This window comes from Nicrophorus vespilloides, unplaced genomic scaffold (genome assembly GCF_001412225.1).
Source record: "Nicrophorus vespilloides isolate i.1.1-1 unplaced genomic scaffold, Nicve_v1.0, whole genome shotgun sequence".
Classification (NCBI taxonomy): Eukaryota; Metazoa; Arthropoda; class Insecta; order Coleoptera; family Silphidae; genus Nicrophorus; species Nicrophorus vespilloides.
Genome location: NW_017096075.1, coordinates 89,260 through 114,208, shown reverse-complemented (window position 1 = coordinate 114,208; position 24,949 = coordinate 89,260). Strand labels below are relative to the sequence as shown.

General features: G+C 31.0%; 1 protein-coding gene across 1 annotated transcript; it reads left to right on the top strand.

Moving 5' to 3' along the window:
- Positions 1-4,907: 4,907 nt before the first annotated feature.
- On the top strand, positions 4,908-18,973 carry LOC108569388 (zinc finger protein 626-like). The gene is made up of 6 exons (XM_017930917.1): positions 4,908-5,088; positions 8,356-8,573; positions 8,647-8,823; positions 9,771-10,012; positions 13,275-13,425; positions 18,455-18,973. The coding sequence occupies exons 2-6, from the start codon at positions 8,357-8,359 to the stop codon at positions 18,736-18,738; spliced, it is 1,071 nt and encodes a 356-aa protein (XP_017786406.1). The 5' UTR covers positions 4,908-5,088; position 8,356; the 3' UTR covers positions 18,739-18,973.
- The last annotated feature ends 5,976 nt before the right edge of the window (positions 18,974-24,949 follow it).

Genomic DNA, 24,949 nt, shown 5'->3' with positions numbered 1-24,949 from the left:
AAAAAAAACAAATTCAACTTGCTTAGATCTGCTTAACAACAAATTAGTTTTTTTCGTGTTATTTCAATAGATTCAGAACTTTGTTATGTTTTTCAATTATTTCACTAATATAAATATATTTAGATTCATTATATTTCTTGAAATATTATTCGAAATAATCATTATTAACATACTTTCAATTCTTGCAACAAATTGAGAATATTAACTTTGCAATTTATAGAATAATTTCATCAATAATCTCCTTAATCACTTGAATTATAACTATGAATATGATAAGTAGTTTAATTATTATGAGACATATTAAGTTTAGTGTTTGGATAGAAAATTTTAAATTGTAATATATTTTGGTCTGGACTTGTAAAAAAAAACGAATTGATTTATATTTTATTTTGAAGTGATAACACTGCGTTATGTTATTTTAATGTGTTATTTATGGTAATACGTGTAAATATGATTGAATTATTTGTTTCATCTGAACAATGCACAAGTGCAAAATCATGAAAATATAAAGGTATGTGTTTTATCGATAAGACAAAAGCAAAATTATCAGTTATTTGTACATTTCTTCGAAACTTGAATAGTTTAGAACTTTTTACGTAACTTATGTTTTATTATTATTATAATTGTACGTCTGATTGTATTTTTATAATTAAATTTATCTATTTTCTGCTATTGACAAAGCAAATCGACTAAAACAAGACGTATTTAAATTGTAGATTAATATAAAAGAATGGTATATAAGTAAAAACAAATAACTAAAGAAAAATAATAAGTGTATACAAAAAATAAGTTGTTTTTTTAGATAATTATTTAAATATACTGTATGTTAATAATGAAGGTAAAATCATCTCCGAAAATCGGAAATAATTGCGCGAATGCTAATTGTTCGGTGGCGGTTTTAATGCATCCGGCAATTTTCGTTTTTTTTTTTCTTCTTTTTTTACATCCGTGATCTCCGAATATTTGCCTTGCCTCCGTCGTATTAGCCCATCTGGTCTCTTCACCAGAAGCAACCACCATATGGCCAGTCCGTGCCTGGATAGATTTGTCGAAAATAATTTGTACAGAAGTTCACGTTTATATATCCAAATTGTCGTACGACCAATTAAACATATTAATATTCATATAAAAAGTAAATATCAACTTAAATAATTATAGATGTTTATTTTAAATGAATAAACATTGTATTGAGGAATTAGTTGATCTAATTAATTAGTATTTGATATATGTAATTAATTTTATAAAGATTAAATTTGATTCTAATAAATTCGTAAAAGAATAATTTAGATAATTAATTGTATGTTTTCGACTATAAATATGAATACATTTTATTTATACAGTATTTTTCAGATCAATTTATATCTTATTTAACTTATTTAGGAGATAGAACTTATTTTAATGAAACTAATATTTGTTAGATTTTATGAACAACACAATAAAAAGTGCGTCCATATAAATCGATTTGTTTATTGTATATTTTCTTTAACCATAGTATATTAGTATATGAGAGTAATTGCATATAAATATTGGGTAAAGTAAAAAAAATTGAGCGTTTTTCGTTAGATAGCTTTAGCGAGCACTTATTCCATTACCCAGGAACTGAAGATTAGCCAGAAAACCGTTTGGAACCATTCGCATAAGACTGCTCACAAGAAGAAGCAAAAAACTCCACCCAATATATTATGAGAAATTCTTACTTTTAATAATTAAATTTATATAATGTTATTATTAAAATTTCCAATAAATTTTGCTAAAAAATTGCAGTATTTTTTTGTGTACTCGAAAATTGAAAGTGAAACCAATCGATCCCCAAAAAATTTCAAGTTCTTCAATTGTACTTCAAACATGAATTTTGGAAGAAAATTTTTTTGAGTTTGGAGTAAATATGAAATCAATATTGGCTGTAAATTTTTTTTTTGATAATGTATTCAACTTTTGTTAATTATTAGTTTTGAACTAGCAAATGATATTCATCGTCAATTATAGTACTTATGAGATAGAACTTATTAAAGAGATAAAAACTTATTATTAACAAAAAATTCAAAATCTATGAAACGAATCAATTAATAAAGTCTATGAAGTAGGGGTTTCGAATTTTTTATAAGAAGAAATGGAAACGTGTTGGTGTGTGTGGCAAGGTGATAGTAATTTCCCGCACCGATTGGTCTTCCTACCCTCATGCCATCTGAAATAATGCAACGAACGATGGGGGTGGCTGCTATTGTTTTCACGTCGACATCAAATGCGGAATCGACAACCAACATTTGCAACAGGCATATGTTAAACCAAAGTCATTAGTCTCTGAACGAAAGAAGAAGAAGAAGAAAAAAAAAAAGAAAGCTCTCATCCCAGGGTTGCTTGGTTAGTTAGTTGGTTGGTTGCTGGGTGATGTTGATTCATGGAACAGATGGCACGTGCCCAAAAAATCCACGTTTATATATCATTTACATGTACAGGCAGCCGACGACAGAGGCACAACGGCACCAACGATCTCACCCATCGCTAAGCAGATTCCAATCTTCCTGCAGTATATTATATAAAACTCATCTGCATAATCTCGAGACCATCTAACTGTTCGCGATAGGGGGGAGGAAGAGACCAGGAAGAGACAAAACGCCACGTGAACACGCGAAGATGACCAAAAAACAAAAAAAAAGATATCTTATCTCGCGTTATTACCCTCCATTAAATTAAATGTTTGTAATTATGGAAATAAAAATGAAAAAACATAAGAAGCGAGCGAAAGGAAACAATAAAAAAAATACTGTTGTTTTTAACCCTCTTATAAATTCAGCAACCGATTTTTATAAATTTCATGCAATTTATTTAATATAGTTATTGAGCAACTACTTAAAAAAAATACGAATAAATTAAAACGAATCTGTCGGAATTTTGTTTACAAACTGTCGCGTTAATAACTGCAACATTGTTTCCAGATTGCATGCAACAGAAAAATGTAAAAAAATGGAAATGCAGATGAGTTTCAGAGAGAAAACTTGTAATTATTGTTGCTGAAGAAGTGCTTGTGGCTTTTTGAGTATTTGATTTCATAAATTCTTCTTTTCTTTATCTACCGAAAAATTACTTTGAAACACTTAAAAAATGAATAAATTATAACGAATCTGTTGAAAATTTGTTGTAAACTGTCGCATTAATAACTGCAACATTGTTTCGAGATTGCATGCAACAGAAAAATTTAAATAAAAAAGAAATGCAGATGAGTTTCAGAGAGAAAACTTGTAATTATTGCTGCTGAAGAAGTATTCGTGGCCGTTTAAGTATTTGATTTCATAAATTTCGTACAATTTAGTTAATGTAGTTATTGAGCAACACCTTCTTTTTATCTACCAAAAAATTACTTTGAAATACTTAAAAAATGATTAAATTATAACGAATCTGTTGGAAATTTGTTGCAAACTGTCGCGTTAATAACTGCAACATTGTTTCCAGATTGCACACAACAGAAAAACAATTAAATAAAAAAAAATACAGATGAGTTTTATGAGAGAAAAGTTGTAATTATTGCTGCTGAAGAAGTGCTCGTGGCTGTTTGAGTATTTGATTTCATAAATTCTTCTTTTTTTTTATCTACCGAAAAATTACTTTGAAATCCTTAAAAAATGAATAAATTATAATGAATCTGTTGGAATTTTGTTGTGAACTGTCGCGTTAATAACAGCAACATTGTTTCCAGATTGCATGCAACAGAAAAATTTAAATAAAAAAGATGAGTTTCACGAGAGAAACTTGTAATTATTGTTGCTGGTGAAGTACTCGGGGGCGAAAAAATCGATAAATAATAATTAAACTACAGCATTTCGTCGAAAATTTAATGGCATTATTATTAATGTTTGTTTTTCCTGCGGGAAGAGAGAAAGAGAGAGAGAGAAAGAGAGAAATGATTAAATCCTCGCCGCGGTCGTTATCGTACTTAATTATGGTGTGAGAGCAAATTTCGAGACTTGACAAAAACATAATTACAGAATTATTAGCACTTGCCAGTCAAGAAAGGAAGAACGAAGAGCAGCAAGAAAGAAAGTACTAAAACAGAGCGATGAATGCGAAATAATGGGCGCAAACCGAACCCAAAAACAAAAAAAAATTGGACTGTGCATACGGAAGAATCTGCGAAGAAGCCCCGTTACGTTCACCGATTTTATCAACTTCATAATAAATGATTCGAAATATATATACACAGAAACACAGAAAAAAACTATAATAATTGTCTGTAGATACTCCAAAATGGCGATGTGATTGCAAACGAGAAAGCAATAAATTAATACCTAAAAGTTATCAATCGTTAATCAGAATCGCCATGAATTTTTATCGTTTTCAATTAATATTAGCAGTAAATAAACGCGCACGACTTAATGGTAATAGGATTGTTAAAGAATTTATTAGCAGATAAAAATCTTATGGGAAAAAATGAGAGAGAGAGAGCAAAGACGAAGTAGAAGGTAAATGAAATGAAATGTTGCCGGAGCGTTTATTTTATTCGTGGGAATCAGAGGGATTAATCAGTGAAAACCGTACGCCGTCGATGACGGTCTAATCCGTCCAATGGAAAGTTGAAAAACGAGTAAACCACACCTTTTCTATTCGCCTATCCAATAACAGTATGGCGCAGGTGAAAAGTGGGTGTGTTTAGGCGCAGAGTACATTGTGCACGTGCCGGCACTTACCTGTGTTTATACCTTCGGGATATAAAGTTACCTGAGTGTCTGGTAGGGATGAGTTTGTCTTGTGCCGGTATACTTGGATAATACTATATCAGTTCGTGTCAGTCAGGTGTTACACAACGTCGAGGCGCGAGCCTTCCTGACAAACAAACAACAACACACCAACATTTTACACATATTTATTTATTTTTTTATACATATATACACATACAAAAACACAACGTGAAGTTTAATCCAACAACAACAAATATTATATTTATAAACACTTTGAAACAATAATAAATCAACAAGTGGCTTAGTGAGAAGTGCCTTTGATTACAGTGCTAGTGCCTAAACAGAAGAAGACAATTTTGCATTTATGCATATGAATCCGCATCATCTCTGAAACGATTCGTTTAAACGACGCAAGGTAAATTCCAATAAGACTAATTCATTTTACAAACTAAACTCGTTTTACAAACAAGCAAACAAACAATACAATTATTAACGATGTCGTTAGGAATGTGCATACTTCGAATATTGGAAATACTCGCATTAAATTTGCATTTATGCGATTTGCTTCTTTATGCCGGCAGTGTGAAATTTCGATGTGCACGCTTTCAATTAGCGATAAATAAATCGACGGATGATGATGATGATAGAAATTAAATCGGAGTCGTAACATTGATCAGAAACATCTCTCTATCGAGAAGGTGATCAGTTTCGCATTGACATAATTTGTTGCATTTCAATCGACGTAAAAGTAGAATAGACGACATCAAAAACAAACTTATACTATTATTTATATATATATATAAAAAAAACAACATGTTTCTCGTTTTTACAAGAATCAGGTGTTGCAATATTCTAAAAAGTATACTAAATCTAAAGATAAATGTTAATATCAAAAAAGATTCAGTTTTTCAATTAATTTGAAATTCAATTACAAAATAATAACTTTTATGTTTTAAATAATATATTTCAATTAGAAATTTATTAAGTAATGTGCACTTTATATACTAATTTATAATTGTTGTAAAATATCGAAAATATAAATTATTGCTTAGTAACAACCAAGAAAAATATTACAAAATAGAGATTTTAAGTTTAAATTATAAAAGTTTCTGTTAATTTGTATTATTTTTTAATAATAATAATAAAAAAAATAAGTTTGGAAGTTTAATAAGTAATAAAGTAATTTTACAGCATTATAGAATTAATATTCTAGATTCTAATAGATTTATTTGCTTATGTTTCTACATTATTCTATTATATTGTTATAAAACTTCTCGATTTAAGTATTTAGTAATTAAAAAAACTAATTAAATGTATAATGTTGTTTTAACTAATACATTTATCAAATAAGATTTGTGTGTTGTTAATTATGTGTATTTGAGAAAGAATAACATAACATTAAACTGTAAAGTTCGGAAGCCGTCTACAAATCCTTTTAAGTAGGTAAAAAGTGCTTCCGCTGTGGAAAAAAATATGTTTATATATACATATATTTTATACATGAATGGTCCGTAAAATGTTTCCTTTCGGGTAATAAAATATAATCCTTTTAAAAAAGGGGGACCGCCGCATACACCATGAATGGGTTAATAATAATAATCGCATTATGGTTTTACTGGCATCAATTTTAAGATTTCTTGAAGAGACGTTTATTGTAGTTTCTGTAAAGTTGATCCTCGTAAAGATTTCACGCGTCAATGCAATAAAAAAAAGTAACATTCAATAACGTCAATCCTTGATATCATTTACAATGTGTTTTGTAGTCTAAAGTTAATCCGTAGCCATAACATTTAATAATGTTATTTACAAAATGATGAATGAGATAAAATGATTTCAATATCTAATCGATGTTTGCTATAGTTGCTACAAATTGAATCTTTTTTATAACGTCATCGATTACCAATTATTAATTATATTAGTTAATTGATTTACTCTAATAAAACATGCTTTTATACAAGAAATAATTAAAGTTAACTATATCATTTAGATTTTACTCCAATTTGGTTTTTTGAAATCTACAATAAAATGTATATAAAAGCAATGTGAAACAATATAAAAATAACAATAAGGAAACATTATAGTATTTTATAACACATTTAATAATATTTTGTGTTTGAAATTTTGAAATAAACTATGCATGTAGTCTATAAGCAAATTTTATGAAATTAATCTTTATGAAATGGATAAACTAAATTTACAAATGGTTTTCAATAATATTTCATTACGTCCATTTCCCTGTTGTATTGAATATTTTTAGTTAATTTAATTTGCAAAAATATATACGAAACTAAGGAAGTTGAAGAAATTATTAACTTTGTAAATTTGTAATTAAGTAACAAATTATTATTTTTTTAAAGAAAAGCTTAGCTTCACTAATTAATTAATTAATTTAAGTAATGTATGATTATTATAAAGAAATTGATAAACTGTTTGTTGTTTCCATTAATTATAAGCAGGTAAATTCCATATCAGTTCAAGATTGTTTGTTATTATTGCAACTAATGTTAAAGATTGCGCACTTCCACTGTGGAAATAACCGAAGATAGTGACTATTTAAATGCCTATTATATGTTTCCTTGTGATAACATCGAGTAAACTAGGTGGTACTTAATTAGGAGAAGCGTACGCAGTTCGCAAATGAAATATATTTGTTGTTAGGTTCTACAATGAACGTATTGATAACTGTTTGGATGAGGGAATAGGAAAATAAAACTCGCGTTTTTACCTTTGTTCTATTCAGTTTCTGGTCGCCTAATAAAAATTGAGTTACGTGTAATCTACTAGCAGTATATATGTGTGTGTATACATGCATAGCATTGTTACTAAATGCGTCCAGCGTGGTCTATTACACGACAATCACGGTAATGGGGGATCAATAGACGAAATAATCGCGTGATCGCTTTGCTTTTAGGGATGTAAACAGCATTAGGCCGGACGGTCGGACTTTCCATACACACCACAAACATAATGCATGTGTATGAGTCGTCCTCCCTCACATACACACACACACTCATACACTTGCAATCATACAAAAGAGACGTACACACACGAAGTCCAGCAGGGCATTGATTTATGCCATCATTAAATCGCGGTGTTTGCTGTGTATAGACCACTAAAATTTCGTCCTCATTTCCCGCCGTCGAGAAAGCTTTGGGCAATAGGCGACACGGAATATGGCAGACGACATGAACACGAAAAGTATAGAAACAATTGAAACTCATAGCTACTGCTATAATCGCAATTTAAGTTGTGCGTTTTTAATTTTCTCCCCTAGAAAACGTGCGCACTGTTGTTGTTGTTGTTGTTGATGTGTGTGTGTGTGTGCTTCTGTTTCTATTCTTTTTTTATTCGTATCCTATTTTCATTTCCTATGTGGTAATTGACAAGATTCGTTACACCCCACATGTACGCCACAATTATTGTATTAAATATGCAACGTAATTAGTGAGCTGCGGTGTATACTTTCCATTTCCAATATGTGCATTGCATATATATATATATATATAGTTAGACCGTGTAGCAGTTAGGGTTAGGGCTGTAATGTTTCTTGTTCCGTCCCTGTTATCAGAAATGAACATCGCGGTTGCTCATCCACATATAGGTAGTCCCCATTTTGGGAGGGGGGGGCATTAGCAAAATTGGAAATATCAATTTTAATGTGTGATTTTGCCCGTCGTTCCAGAATGCCACGATTATCTGTCCTGACCCCCTACAACGGAAGGAGTTCTTCGCCCCCGAGATCCCCGACGATATCGCCGTCGAGTAGTCCTCAAGCCGGGGTGTCCTCGAGGAGTGCGAGTCCTTCATCGCCCAGGTCGCCCTTACCCAATTCCAGATACAGCGCGTTCTCTTTAGTCTCTCCCAGATATCTGCATCCCAAAGACTACATTTCTATGAGAGGTAATTGAATACATCAGTTCAATGTGTTTTTTATTTAAATAATTTAATTTTTGTTTCGTTTAATTCCTAACAGAAATGGGAGCATTAATGTACAATAACCCTCTAGTCCCAGTCGCCTATCCGCCTTACATGTGGCCTCATTTACCAGGACTCTTTCTGCCTTATTCACATGTCAACAGACCGGAATCCCTTAGTCCGGATCGAGCGACAGTCATTGAACAAGGATGCACTCCAGAAAAATCTAAAGCTGGTAAGTTCCAATACAATAATTAACTAAATCTTTTATCATTGTTCCATACACATACAATCTAAATGAAGAATACAACATAATCAATCAATCTAACATAATATTGCTTAGTTTATTACTATTTATTTGTTATGTTATATAAGTTACATTATAATCAGTTTAGTGAATGAGATTTCGCTCAGGTGGGACCACTATTATAAAAATTAAAAAAACGTTTGGGTGGTCTAAATTCGGCAACTTTTCCCCGGTTTAAAGGTTACTTAATTAAATTAATTTGGAATAATCTTCTATTAAGCGATTACTAATTACATTTTTACGATTTTATTGATCGTATTTATTCAATAATTAACGTTGCAAAATGTTTAGTGGATGAGATTTTCAATTAGAATCATTATACGTTTTCTGATTTGTTTCATAATTAAAAAAATATAGTTTATATTGCCTTAATTGGTTCGTCGCTTAGGATGGACCACTATTATTTATGGAAAATGTATCAGTATAGATTAAAAAAACGTTCGGCAACTTTTCCTCATTCAAAAAGTAACTTTGATTAAATCTTCTTTTAAGTGATTACTAAATGAACGTTTACGATTTTATTGATTGATAAATATTTGTTCGTCTCTTATTGAGTAATTAACGTTGCAAATAGTTTAGTGGATGAGTTGAAGGAGGAGTGAAAGCTCAAAGAAGAAGAAAAAAAATTTAAATAAAAGATGCAACGGATACGAAAGGAAAGTAATAAATTTCCACCGTCATTAACACATTGACATATGCACCGTGCAATTCCGCGGTGCGCATTAGCGCGGATAATCGAGGATCCGTAATTTACGTGTGTTGTGATGTGTGTGAGTGTGCCATTCCGCACTTATCGTCATGATCATCATTATCATGATGATGTGTATGCATGTACGAGTGTGCCGTAATTTGCATAAATGAATGTTTGTTCGCAGACGAAGATGCGCCGTTGAATTTGTCTATGAAAGGAAGATCGAGGTCCCAAAGCATATGGTCTCCTGGGAGTTTGTGCGAGCAGGAGATGAAAATAATTAGCATGAGACCGGACTCGAGCCTTGAGGGATCGGTTATTAGGCACGGCAGGCAGACGACGGACACGAGGTGGTCGTGGGACGCCGACAAAGATGGACAGACCAAAGTGCCGACGATAGGACCTTCCGGTGAAAAGTCTTTTACGGTGAGTTCACACAAACATACAATTTCTTTTATTTAGAAAAAAAACAATGAATCTATCAATAAATAATATCAATATTGAAACTGGATTACATTTACTAGTGTTTCTGACAACTTGATCAAGTACATTAGAAACTTGAACTTCGAATGTTATCTTATTGGTGAAATACTTGTCAATTTTGACAGATGTCACTTATGACATTTGTACTCCTATAATTGACGTCATATAGAAACAAAACATATATCTGAAATCATACCTTATATATGTATTCACCTATAGTTTGTACATTTCATAAGCACGTACAGGAATATACACAGAGTTGTTGGTGGTGGTCTTTTCGCGAGTAAGGTTAGGTAATTGCAGAGCGGTCAATTAAGTGTGTGGGAAATGCAGCAGTGTTTGGCTCTGCCCAATGCGGTATTATAATTTCATTAAAGTTTCAAAAATGATATAGCGTGACGGCCGCCTCAGCAAAGAAAATATAAAATGTATACAAATGAGACTCATCGGTAATTAGAAAACAATTAAATCCACGGCACACACAGAAATCGGAAGTGGAAGGAAGGAAGGAAGGGTTCACCCGTCCTCCGTCCGTCCCAGGCATCCATCAATAATTCACACCGAACAATTAAAACAACATTCAACAGAAGCAAAAATTATTACAACACACACAGTATCCATTATTTAACCATTAAGTTTTCGGGCTGACGAAAAATAGTCTTTTTAATTATTAAAACGAGAAAGGGTTTTCTCTAATTATATCATCTCATTACGAAGGAAACAATCCCCACCCACAATCCCACTAAACCACCGTGTTAATTTTTTAATGCAGATGAGAGAATTTCACCTGTAATCATCAGCAGTGCTTTACGTATGTACGTACGTACCCAACTTGTAGCCGTCTTGTTTTTATTATTTTTTTCTTTTAAACGACGAACGAACAACGAGCTGCCGAGCTGTAATTACAAAACGGGGAGATTTTAATTATTTATCCACCAACTTAATTACAATATTTGCTTTGAAGAAGCGAAACGCGAGAACACCGGACAACGGGCACACTCATTACCGTCGACTTCATTATTCATCCGACGAAATCCAAGAAATCATCATTTCCCAGACTCGTCTCACAGCCTTTTCTTCTCTTCTGTTTTTTTTTGTTTGTTTTTACATTTACACTTGTCTACATGCCACGTGATGACTTTACGACCAATTTATAGCAATTACAAATTTTGATATCTAACTACATTTTCATTAATATAATTAAGTAATTCTCACTTCTCACAATTTGAAACAAATCATAAAAAAATATTTACTAAAGTTAACAACAATTATCACAAGCAATCAGCACCAATATGTCATTTGTTAGTTCCTCAATTTGACACATGGTGACAGCTGTCATTTCATAACCCATTAAACATATTACGCATCTCATACGTTTGAGAAACACTGATTTTGTAGTAACAACTATTGCCAAATTTAGTAATAGTAAAAATTAATCAAACTTAAGTAAGTTACATTACAAACATACAAGATGACCGTTTTTTTATTTATAGATTAAAACTATTTCTTAGAGATACGGTTTTGCATTTGCTTTCAAAGTTATGGCACAAATAATTACCTCGTTATTTATTTCTTTTTAAAAAAAAAATGCAGTAATTTTTTAATGACTTGTGCCTACTTGGAAAATGATTATAAAATTTTCATCAAGCAATTATTTTTGTTTGCAAATTAGAAATTAATTATTTTAGATAGGAAAGAAACAATTTGCTAAATATAATATGCGTATTATTATGAGAGAAAACAAAATGTAAATATGCGTGATTGGAAATCTGCGTCCGTAATTAAATATTGTTTTACGGCCTTTTTTTTTACTGTGGTTGAAATTGGCGGAAACAGCTGACTTTCTTCAAAAATCGTCAAAGAAAATATGAAAGAGACGGACTTTTCTTCGTTCGTTTTTCGTTGTTTTTCTTCTATTTCCGGCGAACTCGAAGCTATTTGTTATTGATGAGCTCGGTGACCATTTGTTCTCGCGGCGTACTTTGGTCGGAGAAGTTTCGAAGCGGTTTCTGCACTGAATAATAGATTAATCTCATAATGTACGCCGCCGATCATTATACGATTGACTATGATTTAGAACTGATGTAGATTTAATGTGGGGAAAACTTTGTAACTCAAATTAACGTCGTACACGTTCGCTCCTAAATAATTCACAGCATAAACCGCCGATAAACTGGAAATACATATACATATACAGGAGAGTAATAAGTTCCATTTAGATACTTGTGATCCTCTTCCCGGTTCACCATTTAATTTGGATTAATACATTACGTTTTCACGCGCAAGCTTCATGTATGTTAGCGACGGTCAGACTATTGAAGTTTTCAAAGAGGAAACGTTCGTAAGCAGCAATTCTTCAAATCCAAATAATTTACAGACACCTCCAAATATGAGCAAACTGCATAGTATTCTGCGTGGGACACGTCTCGCGTTCACCAAAAGTGTGTTCATTTCATTCTTCGTTTAGGGACATCACAAAGACCGACTCGCTGCTTTCCCTCCAGTTTTGGCAAAATCTACTGTTGTTGTTTATTTTTTTGTTCACACCGACGTGGCGAAATATTAAGCTGAACGCTTAAAATCAATCGAATTTCATTATTAAATCGAATCGAGTCGCATACATTATTGATGGCATGTACATGTATTTACTGAAATCCATACGTCGCTGCAAGTTATTTACGGGCCCATTACAATGCTGTTGACATTCGTTTCACAATTAAAATCCTTGTTTGCAAATCATTATAACAGCAACAAAAAAAAACTATACAACTACAAATTATTTCCATTTTCAATAGTTTTGCATTTCAACCGGAACATTAAATGAAAACACAATTTAAGATTTTCAATATAGCGTTTACTCCAATATAATAGGAAATGTTTTTATTGCTTACGAAATTTTTACGAATCGCCACTGAAAATTAATCATCTAAATGTTATCGATGACAAATGTCTCTGTAAATTTAACTATAATTTAACCTGAATATTGAAACACCGCCTTCCTCGATGTACAAATAAGTCAATTTGATGACGAAACATGATTTTCCATTAGCAATATTACATGGGGGGGAATAAATAACTCGAAATCAAAACGGACTTTGTATAATTGCCTTTGTATAATTGATTAAATGAAATTAAGTATAATTACAAATTATAATTGTGTGGTTTGGCCTTGTCTGATTCTTTTCGATTTTACGCGTTTTTTCAGTGTCAACAATGCGGAAAGTCTTTCAAGAGGTCTTCGACATTGTCCACCCATCTGCTGATCCACTCGGACACGAGGCCTTATCCGTGCCAGTTCTGCGGCAAACGTTTCCATCAGAAATCGGACATGAAGAAGCACACCTACATCCATACCGGTGAGTACATCTATTATTTAATTGCCTGCATGCATCTTTTATATCGAACTGCGGAGGAGAGTCATAAATACACCGTTTTTCCTCTCCACGAACAAATATTATACTAAATAATTCATGCGACTGATACTACATTGAGCAATAATTTATATTGAACGGTGTGTTACATTATTTGCATGAATAATGCACGCATCGTGGAAGAGCAAAGCCCTGCTTCCACAATACATTTCATTTCTCTCTTTCTCTTTTCACTTCTTTCCGTTACGTTTGGAACATGAAATTACATGTATTATCTTATGGTCGCTGTTATTTTTATTCATATTTTTTTTTTGTAGAAACGAAACTTTGCTCAAAATTACACATTCGCAATTTCCCATATAAAACTTTAAATTACATCCATTTCGTGAACTGCACGTGAATACGTTTGTTTCGTATTAAATAAACGTGGTTAATTGATGTTTTTTTTTTTGTTGTTGTTTTAAATAACGTGTTGAATGGCGCAAAGCTGCACACATGTAAACAAAGCGCACGTAGTTTATTCGTATAAATTATTAAAAAGGTGACATTATAAAACGCTACTATCGATTTGTAAATTTAACGAAAAAAAAAGAAAGATATAGAGAATAATAAAAGGACAGTGTATAACGTAGGGAATTGTGGAAATGTGTTGATTTGTGTTTGTTGGAAAAAGCAAACAGTTCGTGCTTGTAATTATTCGATGGAGCACAACTGAAATGTTTGCACAGCGAGTTATGGAATAATAGGAATTCAATTCCAATTCCGATATTACATTATTATTATTATTGGTATTGGTGGACGGCGATTGCCTTCGCGATAAAGAGGTTGAGACCTCCAACGTATAAATTGATTCCCGATCGATGCAGTCGCGATCCTGAAACAAAGACCTGAAACCCAACCAGAGGAAGATTTCTGTTTTGTCCACTCTGTTATTAATGCTAATGCGACGCGGACGTTAAGTAATAGCTTCGAATTGACTTATAATGTTGTACCATCATTTATACTTGTCAAATACCAGTCAATCAGATTTATACATTATTTACTCGCCGCTCATTTTCTTGTACATTTAATCATAACTTACGTGCGGACAATCCGTTCGTTTCTTCGTACAAAAAAGAAAAACTGCAAACATAACTGCAGCAACTTATTTTCTTTAACATAAATAAAAATACATTAATTAATTTCATAAACTTAATACTTTTCTATAACCAAGTAAAATTTAAAATAAATTTAAATAAACAACAAATATTATTTGTATATTTATTTTGTACAGTGTAGATTAATAATTATTTATTCATTTACATTTATTTTATTTTTTACTTAATCTGTGTTATTAATACGTGCATACATAATGCACGTTTCAAATCATTATTTATTCATAAATATAAAAAAAAAATATGACTAAAATATATTATTTATACAATTTATATACATTTTATTTAAATAATTCTTAGAAATCTGATTTCGTGCACGTTTTTACTAAATTACAAATCCTATTAACATTGTGATAACACTTAAAGTTTAATAATCAAATAAAAAATTATCCTAATTGAGTAGGTTTTTCTAAAGTAACTAATATTTACACGAAATAATGCTTGAAATTTGGTTTAATTTCGATTTTAACTTCCTAATAAATACAACTAATAAAATTACATATTTTGTTGAATTCATATGTAAAATATAGCTGTTATTAATTTGTTATAACAAATAATTATTTAAATGCAGATTTATATTAGTAAAAGAATTTCAATTAGGTCAATTTTCACGTTTTTACTAAATTACAAATCCTATTAACATTGTGATAACACTTGAAGTTTAATAATCAAATAAAAAAAATATCCTAATTGCGTTTTCGTTTTTCTAAAGTAACTAATATTTACACGAAATAATGCTTGAAATTTGGTTTAATTTCGATTTTAACTTCCTAATAAATACAGATAATAAAATTACATATTTTGTTGTATTCATATGTAAAATATAGCTGTTATTAATTTGTTACAACAAATAATTATTTAAATGCAGATTTATATTAGTAAAAGAATTTCAATTAGGTTAATTTTCACGTTTTTACTAAATTACAAATCCTATTAACATTGTGATAACACTTGAAGTTTAATAATCAAATAAAAAATATCCTAATTGAGTACGTTTTTCTAAAGTAACTAATATTTACACGAAATAATGCTTGAAATTTGGTTTAATTTCGATTTTAACTTCCTAATAAATACAGATAATAAAATTACATATTTTGTTGTATTCATATGTAAAATATAGCTGTTATTAATTTGTTATAACAAATAATTATTTAAATGTTGATTCAATTAGGTCAATTTTCAAACAACGAAAAAGAAAACAAGCAAGGGTTCAATAATAGCATGTGTTTCGTAGAAAGGAAAGGGGAAAATGCTTTGATCTTTACTCTTATTTGTTCTATTCAATTATAAAGTAATGGAGATGAAAAGGAATCAGAGGAGATTAAGGGTGAAAGAATCAGTTCAAGTGAATTGAGGAAACCGCGTGTTTGCGGAGGAATCTTGATTACGCGAACAACATAATTCGGGCTTGAGATCCGCCCTTGTTCGAAACGAGCACACAGTAAACGTCCGCTCTTGCATAATTACAAGGTATCGGCCGAACGTTTCCATTTTTATGTATTCGTCCGTTGCTTCAGAAAACAAAGTGTGTTCGTCCTTTTTCGATGGTCGTGTGTGTGCGTTGCTGTGTGCACGTTTTTTCTTGTTTTTTTCGTTATTTAATGAAAGTATGACATGTGTCCGATGGTAATTTTTAGGACATTTGGGATGCTCGCAGCGAGCGAGCGAGCGACCGAACTAGCAAAGCAGAACCCATCGTTAATATGAAAAATGCAGGTGCATTAGGGGCGATGCGCGTGCTTAGGGCGTAATATGGACGCGTGCTAAACCGGAAGTTCACTTACTTCACCCCTTCCGTGAAGCAACTGTTCGGACGACTTCCTTTTCACACGTGGCGATATACCACCCTCACCGCCATCACTTACGCAGCTCATTTGCCTTCGAGATCATTCCGCATTCATGTACGTCCTAACTAATTGCGAAATTTCCCCGCAGTTTATTTATTAATTTCAGACGCAATTACGCGTCCATTACACGTCAATTACGTCGATGCATGTGTAACATTTTTATACACGAGAGTGTGTCGCGAGAGATCACAAACGACAAAAATTTAAAAGACGAAAACCGTTGCATAAGTATGTTAAAGGCCAGCACTCATCGGTAAATAATTATAAATAGGCTTCGTTTAAATAATCTCCAGATTACAGCCTGTGCGACACAAGTAATTAGTTGTTGTTTGCTTTTGCACGGCAATTACAGTCGCGATTGCGTGACATTATTGAAATTGACAAAAATTGTTGCAATTATATTACGAAAAAAGGTTACGCAAGTTTAAACTCATTAACTTATACTTGTCAAGTATTGTATAAAGTAGTTTCTCGCTACAACATATTTACTTGTATTAACACGCAATAATATAAAATTATAGAATGAAACACTTTACATCACTTGATATTTGACAAACTACCTGTATTCATCATCAATGATGTAACTTGTGACAAATAGTGTAAATTTGTATAAAGAACATGCGTATATCCATGACTACTCTAGAAGTCATTGTTAAATATAGTTTTATGAAAATTAATTGAAAGTATTAGTAATTTACAAACTTTTTTATCCAAATATTACGGATAATTTTTCAATATTTATGATCCATAAGTAATTTGGTTTAGACAGTATCAATTTTCATACAAATTTAAAGATCTGGTAAACCTTGGATATAAGTTCAATATACATTCATGCATTAACATAATCTTAACCTAAACTTAGGAAAACATTGATAATACATTTCTTGGGAATATTGATATCTGAATATGAATAGTTTCGATCATACGAACTCGTTTATTATTTCTTTATTGCACAAGATCCCAGTTGCGTAATCACTACATTAGTTTTGTAAATCACGAAATTGCCGGTTATTACGTAGTTTATCGATGTATAATGGCCGGAACGAGAGTAAAAAAAAAGAGCCTAATGTAAACGAAGGTGTTGTTGCATACGGCCCAGTCCGATCACTATAATCAGAGCGCGTTTTATTTGCGTGTTATTACAACAGAACCGCTCATTAGCGAATTATATTTCGCACGATACTTATGGCTCTTCGGATGGATGATGTGGATGGAACCACGTTTTCCAATCCACAATGCACCGCATTTACCTTCGCGCTTCGCTTCGTTTAATGCGATTTACCATACCACACTATGGCTTGATTTCTGTCTTATCATTTTGATTCCGTTCAAAGCCGAATAATTAAATTACTGATAGCTCCAATTCGATGTTCGTGTTTTCTTCTTTATTAGATAAAACTACGAGCTTCTTTAGCCAATAATAGCATTTACTTATAATTCTCCACTGAATTTATAAAATCTAACAATTTCAATTTATTGAATTTGAAGTAATTGAAAGTATAAATATGAATTTACACAATTAAGAGTTGTTTTTGGAACTTGGAAAGTTCCAATTTTTGACGACTGTTCTATTATTCATTACTCATTAAAGTTGTATGGAAAATGATGATTAAAGACAAATATTGTGGAATGTTTTCTTTATAATATAGTTTATTAAATGATAGATAATTACGTATGCATTAGTTACCATTAACTAATACGTGTTGGCAGCAAGCAACTTTTAAACGGGTCTTTGAATTGGTTGTGTTGTGGTAAAATAGTCTTGCATATGTACACTTCGATTTCGCTGTATGCGGGCTCGTAAACCTTCATCCATTACACCGTGATTATCTGCATTATCCGGGCAACACCACGATTAATTACTACAATCAAGCCGATCCAAGGTTCTAAATGAGGTTGATAGATTATCATTGACATGTAACAAAATAAAATAACGAACGTAGATACACGATATTGCCGAACCCGTAGAAATGAAATATCGATTCTAAATCCACCATTATTTATATTTTTCAGGTGAAAAACCGCACAAGTGCGTCGTCTGCTCGAAGGCTTTCAGCCAATCATCGAACCTGATTACGCACATGAGGAAACACACCGGATACAAACCCTTTTCCTGCGGTCTGTGCGAGAAGGCGTTCCAAAGGAAAGTCGATCTTAGGAGACATCGGGAATCCCAGCATCCAACTGCAGGTCCAGACACGATCATCGTCAACACCTACAGACCCACGGAAGTCTGCAAGAGCGATGAGTACATGCAGACCGACGAGGTGAAACAGGAAGTGACGAGCAGTAGTTAAATAGTCAAATAAAATGTAACAACAACAAATCAACCATTGTGCCATCAATCCAATGTGAATCGTGTGCCATTGGTATGAAGAATAATAAATGAAAAATAATACTAAAAAGTATCGTCGAAACCGTCCAAATGTGATGTGATCCCGTCCAATTTGTTATTTGTTTGTGAGATGAAGAAAATGGATCATCGATTAGTAAGTTAGGTGTATATTTATTTATAAGATAACCAAAGTTACGTGGACCCGTTCAGAAAAATGTTATTACTATATATTATAAATGTTGTACAAAAAAAATGTTTTTTTTAAATAAAAAGAAGAGAATGATTTTTTTTTGGGGGACAGTGGACCAGTCTAGTCTAGATTTAAACAAATAAAAACCATTTCAAAATTTCAAAAAAAAAAATTTGAATGAAATTGATCCAATCAAAAAGGTAAAAATCCATCTTTGAAAAAGGTGCAAATAGATACTACAGAAATTTGTTTTGGAGAAATTTTATGCGAAAAAAAAAATTTATAAATGATTGTTTTGTATATTAACTAAATTATATTTACAAAAAAAAAATTAATAAAAATTAAGTAACTCGAGCACTTGTAAACTGTATATATTTGCACACTTTTATTATGTTTCTTTTGTCCAAAAGTTTTCAACGAGTTTTTTTTTTTTCGTTTCGATGATGAGTTTGTTGCGTGAAGTGGAATAATAATAATACACATGTACAAATAAATTAATACGAATTCAGCTTGAACGATCATTTTATTGCGGAAGTGATGTGGAATACATTTATATTAAAAGAAAAAAAACTCTTTGGAAAACTTTCATGCAGCTATGACAAACCAAAGATTACTGTACATATAGGTAATAGTGAAATCATGTTTTTTTTTTGTTTTCTGTTCTTAGCCTAATACTAATTATTATTTAAAAACCCGCTTATTGTTGAATCGATATTCGGTTGGTGTATAGTCGAATGCAGTATATAAATTTCCATTCTGTTCGATAATCATGTTGTGTATGTTTAAATAATATTGTAATTATTCTTTGTGTCTATATTTTTATTTTATGCTTTCTGAAAATAAATGAAATAAAGTTTAAATTATACATAGTTCTTAATCTATAAATACCCTGAAACCCCATAAACACTAAAAAACACACACTCAAAACTTAATATTAATAGAAATTAAACTAAATTAACTATAATCTAACCGATTTTTATACAGATTCATTGTGATTTGAACATTAACAGTGAAGTATTTTGCATAAATTGAAGTAAACATATAAGACATAAACAGAAATTTTGTTTTTATTTACTTATTTTTATCTTTTTAACTATTTTTTATAAGTTGCAACTTTTTAATACAAATTTTGTAATTAATCAAAAAAAAAATATATACGTTATCAAAGTACAACTCGGATCAGTCCGGATTCACTATAGTCTGGTTTGAAGATTTCAAAATGAATTGAATTAGTTAGCTAAAGTTAGCTTAGTTGGCTAAATAAAAATTTATTCATGTAAGTATAATTGATTGCTTTTTTTGTGGGTTTATTTTGTGTTTCATACATTTAGTTCCTCGATTAGTACGGTTTCAAACAGTCCAATTATCAACACTAGGCTAAAGTAGACTTCCTATATTCATTAAGATTATTTTACAATTTAATCTATTTTAAGTAGACTTAATGTAGATAGATAAGTAAATTAATTTAGTCATAAACAATTTATATCACATGTATGCATAAAATGGACTATTTTCCAGCATATCTTTATTATTTTACTTGTTTCTAGAAATTAATGCTGATTTAAGAGTAAGTATATTTTTTTGTCCAAATTTTCACTAATCATTTAGATTTTTCTATTTGCATGTTTACATAAGTGAAGAAAATTACACAATTTCTAATAAATCTATGTAAAATTTATATAGTTTTGTCTAAAGTGCATCAGTCCTGGTTAGTTATAGTATTTGTTTTATTTAAATATATTGAGTTTTCACAAATAGATAGTGTTCTGTAAATGTTATGTTTTTTTCATTTTGTCATTTGAATGATGTCACTTTTGGCTTTATTTAGAAGCCAATTACGCGTAATTTTGTTTGCAGTTGTTAGTTTAGAGACAATTTTAACAGAAGTGCAAAAACGAACGATTTCAACAAATTTTACTTTTTTATTTCCGTAAAGACAAGAAAGTTGCTGATATCCATCAAGATATATATGAAGTATATGTAATGAAACTGAAGGAAGCAATCAAAGAAAAATTGCTAGAATTGGCAAATCGTGTTTCACCCAAAACAATGCAAATCCTCACACATATTTGATATTTTATTTGAGCTAATTTAAGAAGCAATGTCTTATCCCCAAATAACGCTGACCATCATATTACCATTTATTTCGAAATTAGCAAAACTCTTTGAATGGTAAAATTTGATTAAAGTTCATTCTTTGCATACAAAATTTGTACCGAAATATTTTGGGTGAAGTAAAAGTTCTGAGCCTTTTTCTTTAGATGGCTTTAGTGAGCCATATCTCACGATGTATACTTTGCATATTGTTATTCTATAACGCGAATTAAAGGTGACAAAAAGTTCTTTAACAGTTTTGTATTTAGTGAATTGAGTTCTGTGTTAGAGCCTTCCAAATTGGAGGTAAAAAAAGAGAAAATTCGATACATTCTTCAGTATAAAAAAACTTGTGTTGTTTAAGGACTCAATACACTATCGAATGCAACAGCAAAGCGTTGATTCCAATGCTTCTGTTCCGGTAATATGGACGTCAAAGATGAGACATTTCTGGTAGGCCAATCGTCGGAAATGTTGATAAAATCATGGAAGTCGTCGAGTCGGACGAGGAATTGAAGATTAGCCAGAAAACTCTAAGAAAAATATCGATGTATGGGTACTTCAAACTGGACAAAAGTTATCGAATAAAATGTAGCATATTTGATCTAAATCCGAAAATTCTAACTTTGTTAATTTCATCGTCGAAATAAAGAAAAAAAAAGACTCAAAACTTTTTACTTCACTCAATATAATCATAAATCCAGTTAGTTAATGCAACATCAGTTTTGTCGGTCATGTCGGAACCTTGAACAAAATATATTATTTACGAGAGAAAAGAAAGTTTAGTATCTAAGTATTAATTTACTACAAACTGAGAATATAATATAAATTGTAATATCATTAGTTCATGTGTGATAACCACCTTTTTCTTAAATGTGTTAGTTTTTATAATAACAAATAATAAATGTGGGCATCTGCCTCCAATCCAATTAATGGTAAGGAATTATTTTGTAATGATAATAATTTAAATTATAAATGCAACTAAAAAGAAAGTTAAAAGTAATACTGTTTAATTTATCCTCGACGCTTACTAATCACGTAGGGTTAGAAAGGCAGCCACGAACTGCGGACTAACGATACGAAATAATGTATTCCCAAATGTGTATTTTAAATTAAATTCCGAATCTAATGAAATGTTACGCTAATAAAATAATGAAGGAAACGAGAGAGGAAAAAGAACAAGAGTGAAATAAAAAAGAAGGAAGGAGAGATATCGAACAACCGTAGAACATCTGTCTGTTTGAATGGAATAAGGACGATAAGATTTGTATGTATAATAAATAAATTTGGTGAATGCTACGAAACGGAAAGAGACGGAAATACGGCGCGCACCGAAGAAGATACACCTGCTTTTAACCCGTGCCACCAAACTCATACGTTATTGTGCTCACAATTATCAGTGTAATGTATGGAAGGAAGGAAGAAACGTCGCCGGACACTTTTAGTTTTTCAATGTTGTAAATTTCAATTTAAATTGTAAACGATTTTTTGAATCACAAATCAATCCGACTTAAATTGGAACACACAGACGACACACACACGTGTATTTGCATATTGGTGTAATAGCCACCCTGTGTTTATTTATTGCTCTCGGCGCGACTAAAATATTTACAGTTCGCGAACTTCCTTAATTACAAGAGTCTCGAATACATATTTACACAGCATACATATAAGAAAAAAAAACATAATATTGTATGTCCGTCCGTTTTTCCATTCCCTTTGAGCCACTTTGTAATCATCGGTCAATTACAAATGCACTTTACGAAACGGCCACGTCTGCAATTCCATAGCCGATTTAAAAATCTGATTGAATTCCCGGTACATNNNNATACACACACAAACGGACAGTTATTACACGCGAACGTAAACAAATCTTTTGATCGAAAACTCCCAATTACTTATTCAATTTTACTAAGAGATTTACCTTAAAGTCAACAAACCACAATCTTGTCAAATTACACTGTTATTTTATATCATTACTATACTAATATTATATTAACTGCTTAAATATTGTTGGAATACCAACAACTGTATTGTTACTGTAGTAGTCATAACTTGTAATACCTCGAATAGTGCGGTCTTAATCTGTCCGGATTCGTTATAGTCCGATTTGATAAATTCAAAATAAAATTCTAATTGAGAAATAGAAACTTTCGTTTTGTGCTTTATTTTTAATTCAAACAGAGCCGATTACCCGGACTGTGCGAGTTTTTGCTGTATATAGATTTCAGTCCACAAAACAATAATTTATAATTTATAAGATCATATGAGTTTGGTATTGATATTGATATAACAAATGTAAAATCTTTATAACTTATCCTCTTGTTACCTGAACATAGTTATAATTTAAAAAAAAAACAAAATGTTCCTTTGGATTCAAACATATTAAAATTAAGCAATTTTAAACTTAAATCGTATAATAAGTGAATTATATTACAAAAACGGATCAATTTTTATATACAGTGGAACCTCGCTTAATCCGAGTTTAATCCGTTCCAAATTTTTACTGGTATAGTGAAACATATTCAAAAATACACATAATATATTGTACACAAGATTTAAAAATGATGCAGCGGGCGCGAAATCCGGGACCTCACTTCTCATCGTCACTCGTTATGCGAAACGTCGCTCGTTAGGCGAGTCATTTTTCTTACAATTCATTTTGCTCGTTAAGCGAAATACTCGTTATGTGAGTTGCTCGTTAAAGGAGGTTCCACTGTATATATATTTAGTAATAATATTATTTTATAAACTTGTTTCATGGCATTCTGCTATATATTTTTTCTTACAACATAAAGAAAATGTATAGGTATTATAAGTATTACTTGAATGTAGGTTTATACTCACTTTGTGTTTCCAATTGCAAAACAAATCATTTGTGTATACAATATAAAGATTACATTAAAGTACCAACAAGTATTTAAGTCTGTTTCACGTCTCTTTATAACTTAAATATTGACATAAATCTTCAGTTACTTATTAGTGCAGTCAGACAGCAAAGATTTAAATGATTCAGTTACTATTATTAAGGTATAATATGCACATTCACTCAATAGACATAAATTTTAGTTAATATCTTGAAATGTATCATAAATATGCTTGTAAGTATACTTGTTTGTAATATGTTAGAACTTTAGATTATTTCAACCTCTAAAAAAAGATCATCCATTATTTTCAATGTTGTATGTTAATTTTATAGTTAGATATTTTAACCTCCAGTTTTATAATTTTTATATTAAAATCATACACATTCATCATTCACTGACAGTAAACAATTTTGGGTGAATTAAATACGTATTTATTTGTGTTTAATTTTTTTGACTATTACTGTAAACGTTATTTAAAATTGTTGTTTTAATATAACAAAAAGCTATATTTATACATTGCAATCTCGCTGCACAATCCGTTCCAAAATTTCCGTATTTTTACTCGTATATTGAAACAATTCTCCCCATATAAACTAATGTAAATTACGATAATCCGTTTCCATTTTGGAGTCATTTTTCTAACAATTTATATTGCTCGTTAAACAAAATTTTCATTATGCAAGGTTTCACCGTATAGTAGCAGATTTAAAATTATATTAGAATGAGCATCAAATACATAACTAACATAAATAACATCTCTAGTTTATTTAGGTTTATGTTACTAAAAATTCGTTCCATTTTCGACAAATAATAATTTCGAGCTGAGATTAAGTCTGATAAATGATTGTATTTTCTTAAAAAAGAAAAGTATAAACCAAGTTTAAATATAGAAAACGTAAACTTTGTTGATTTTCGTTCATCAGAAATATATATATATATAGAGAGAGAATTCAAAGAAATCCAGTTTATTGAGCAACACTTGAATAGTTGAATTATTTTAAAACAAGAATTGTTAAGAAAAT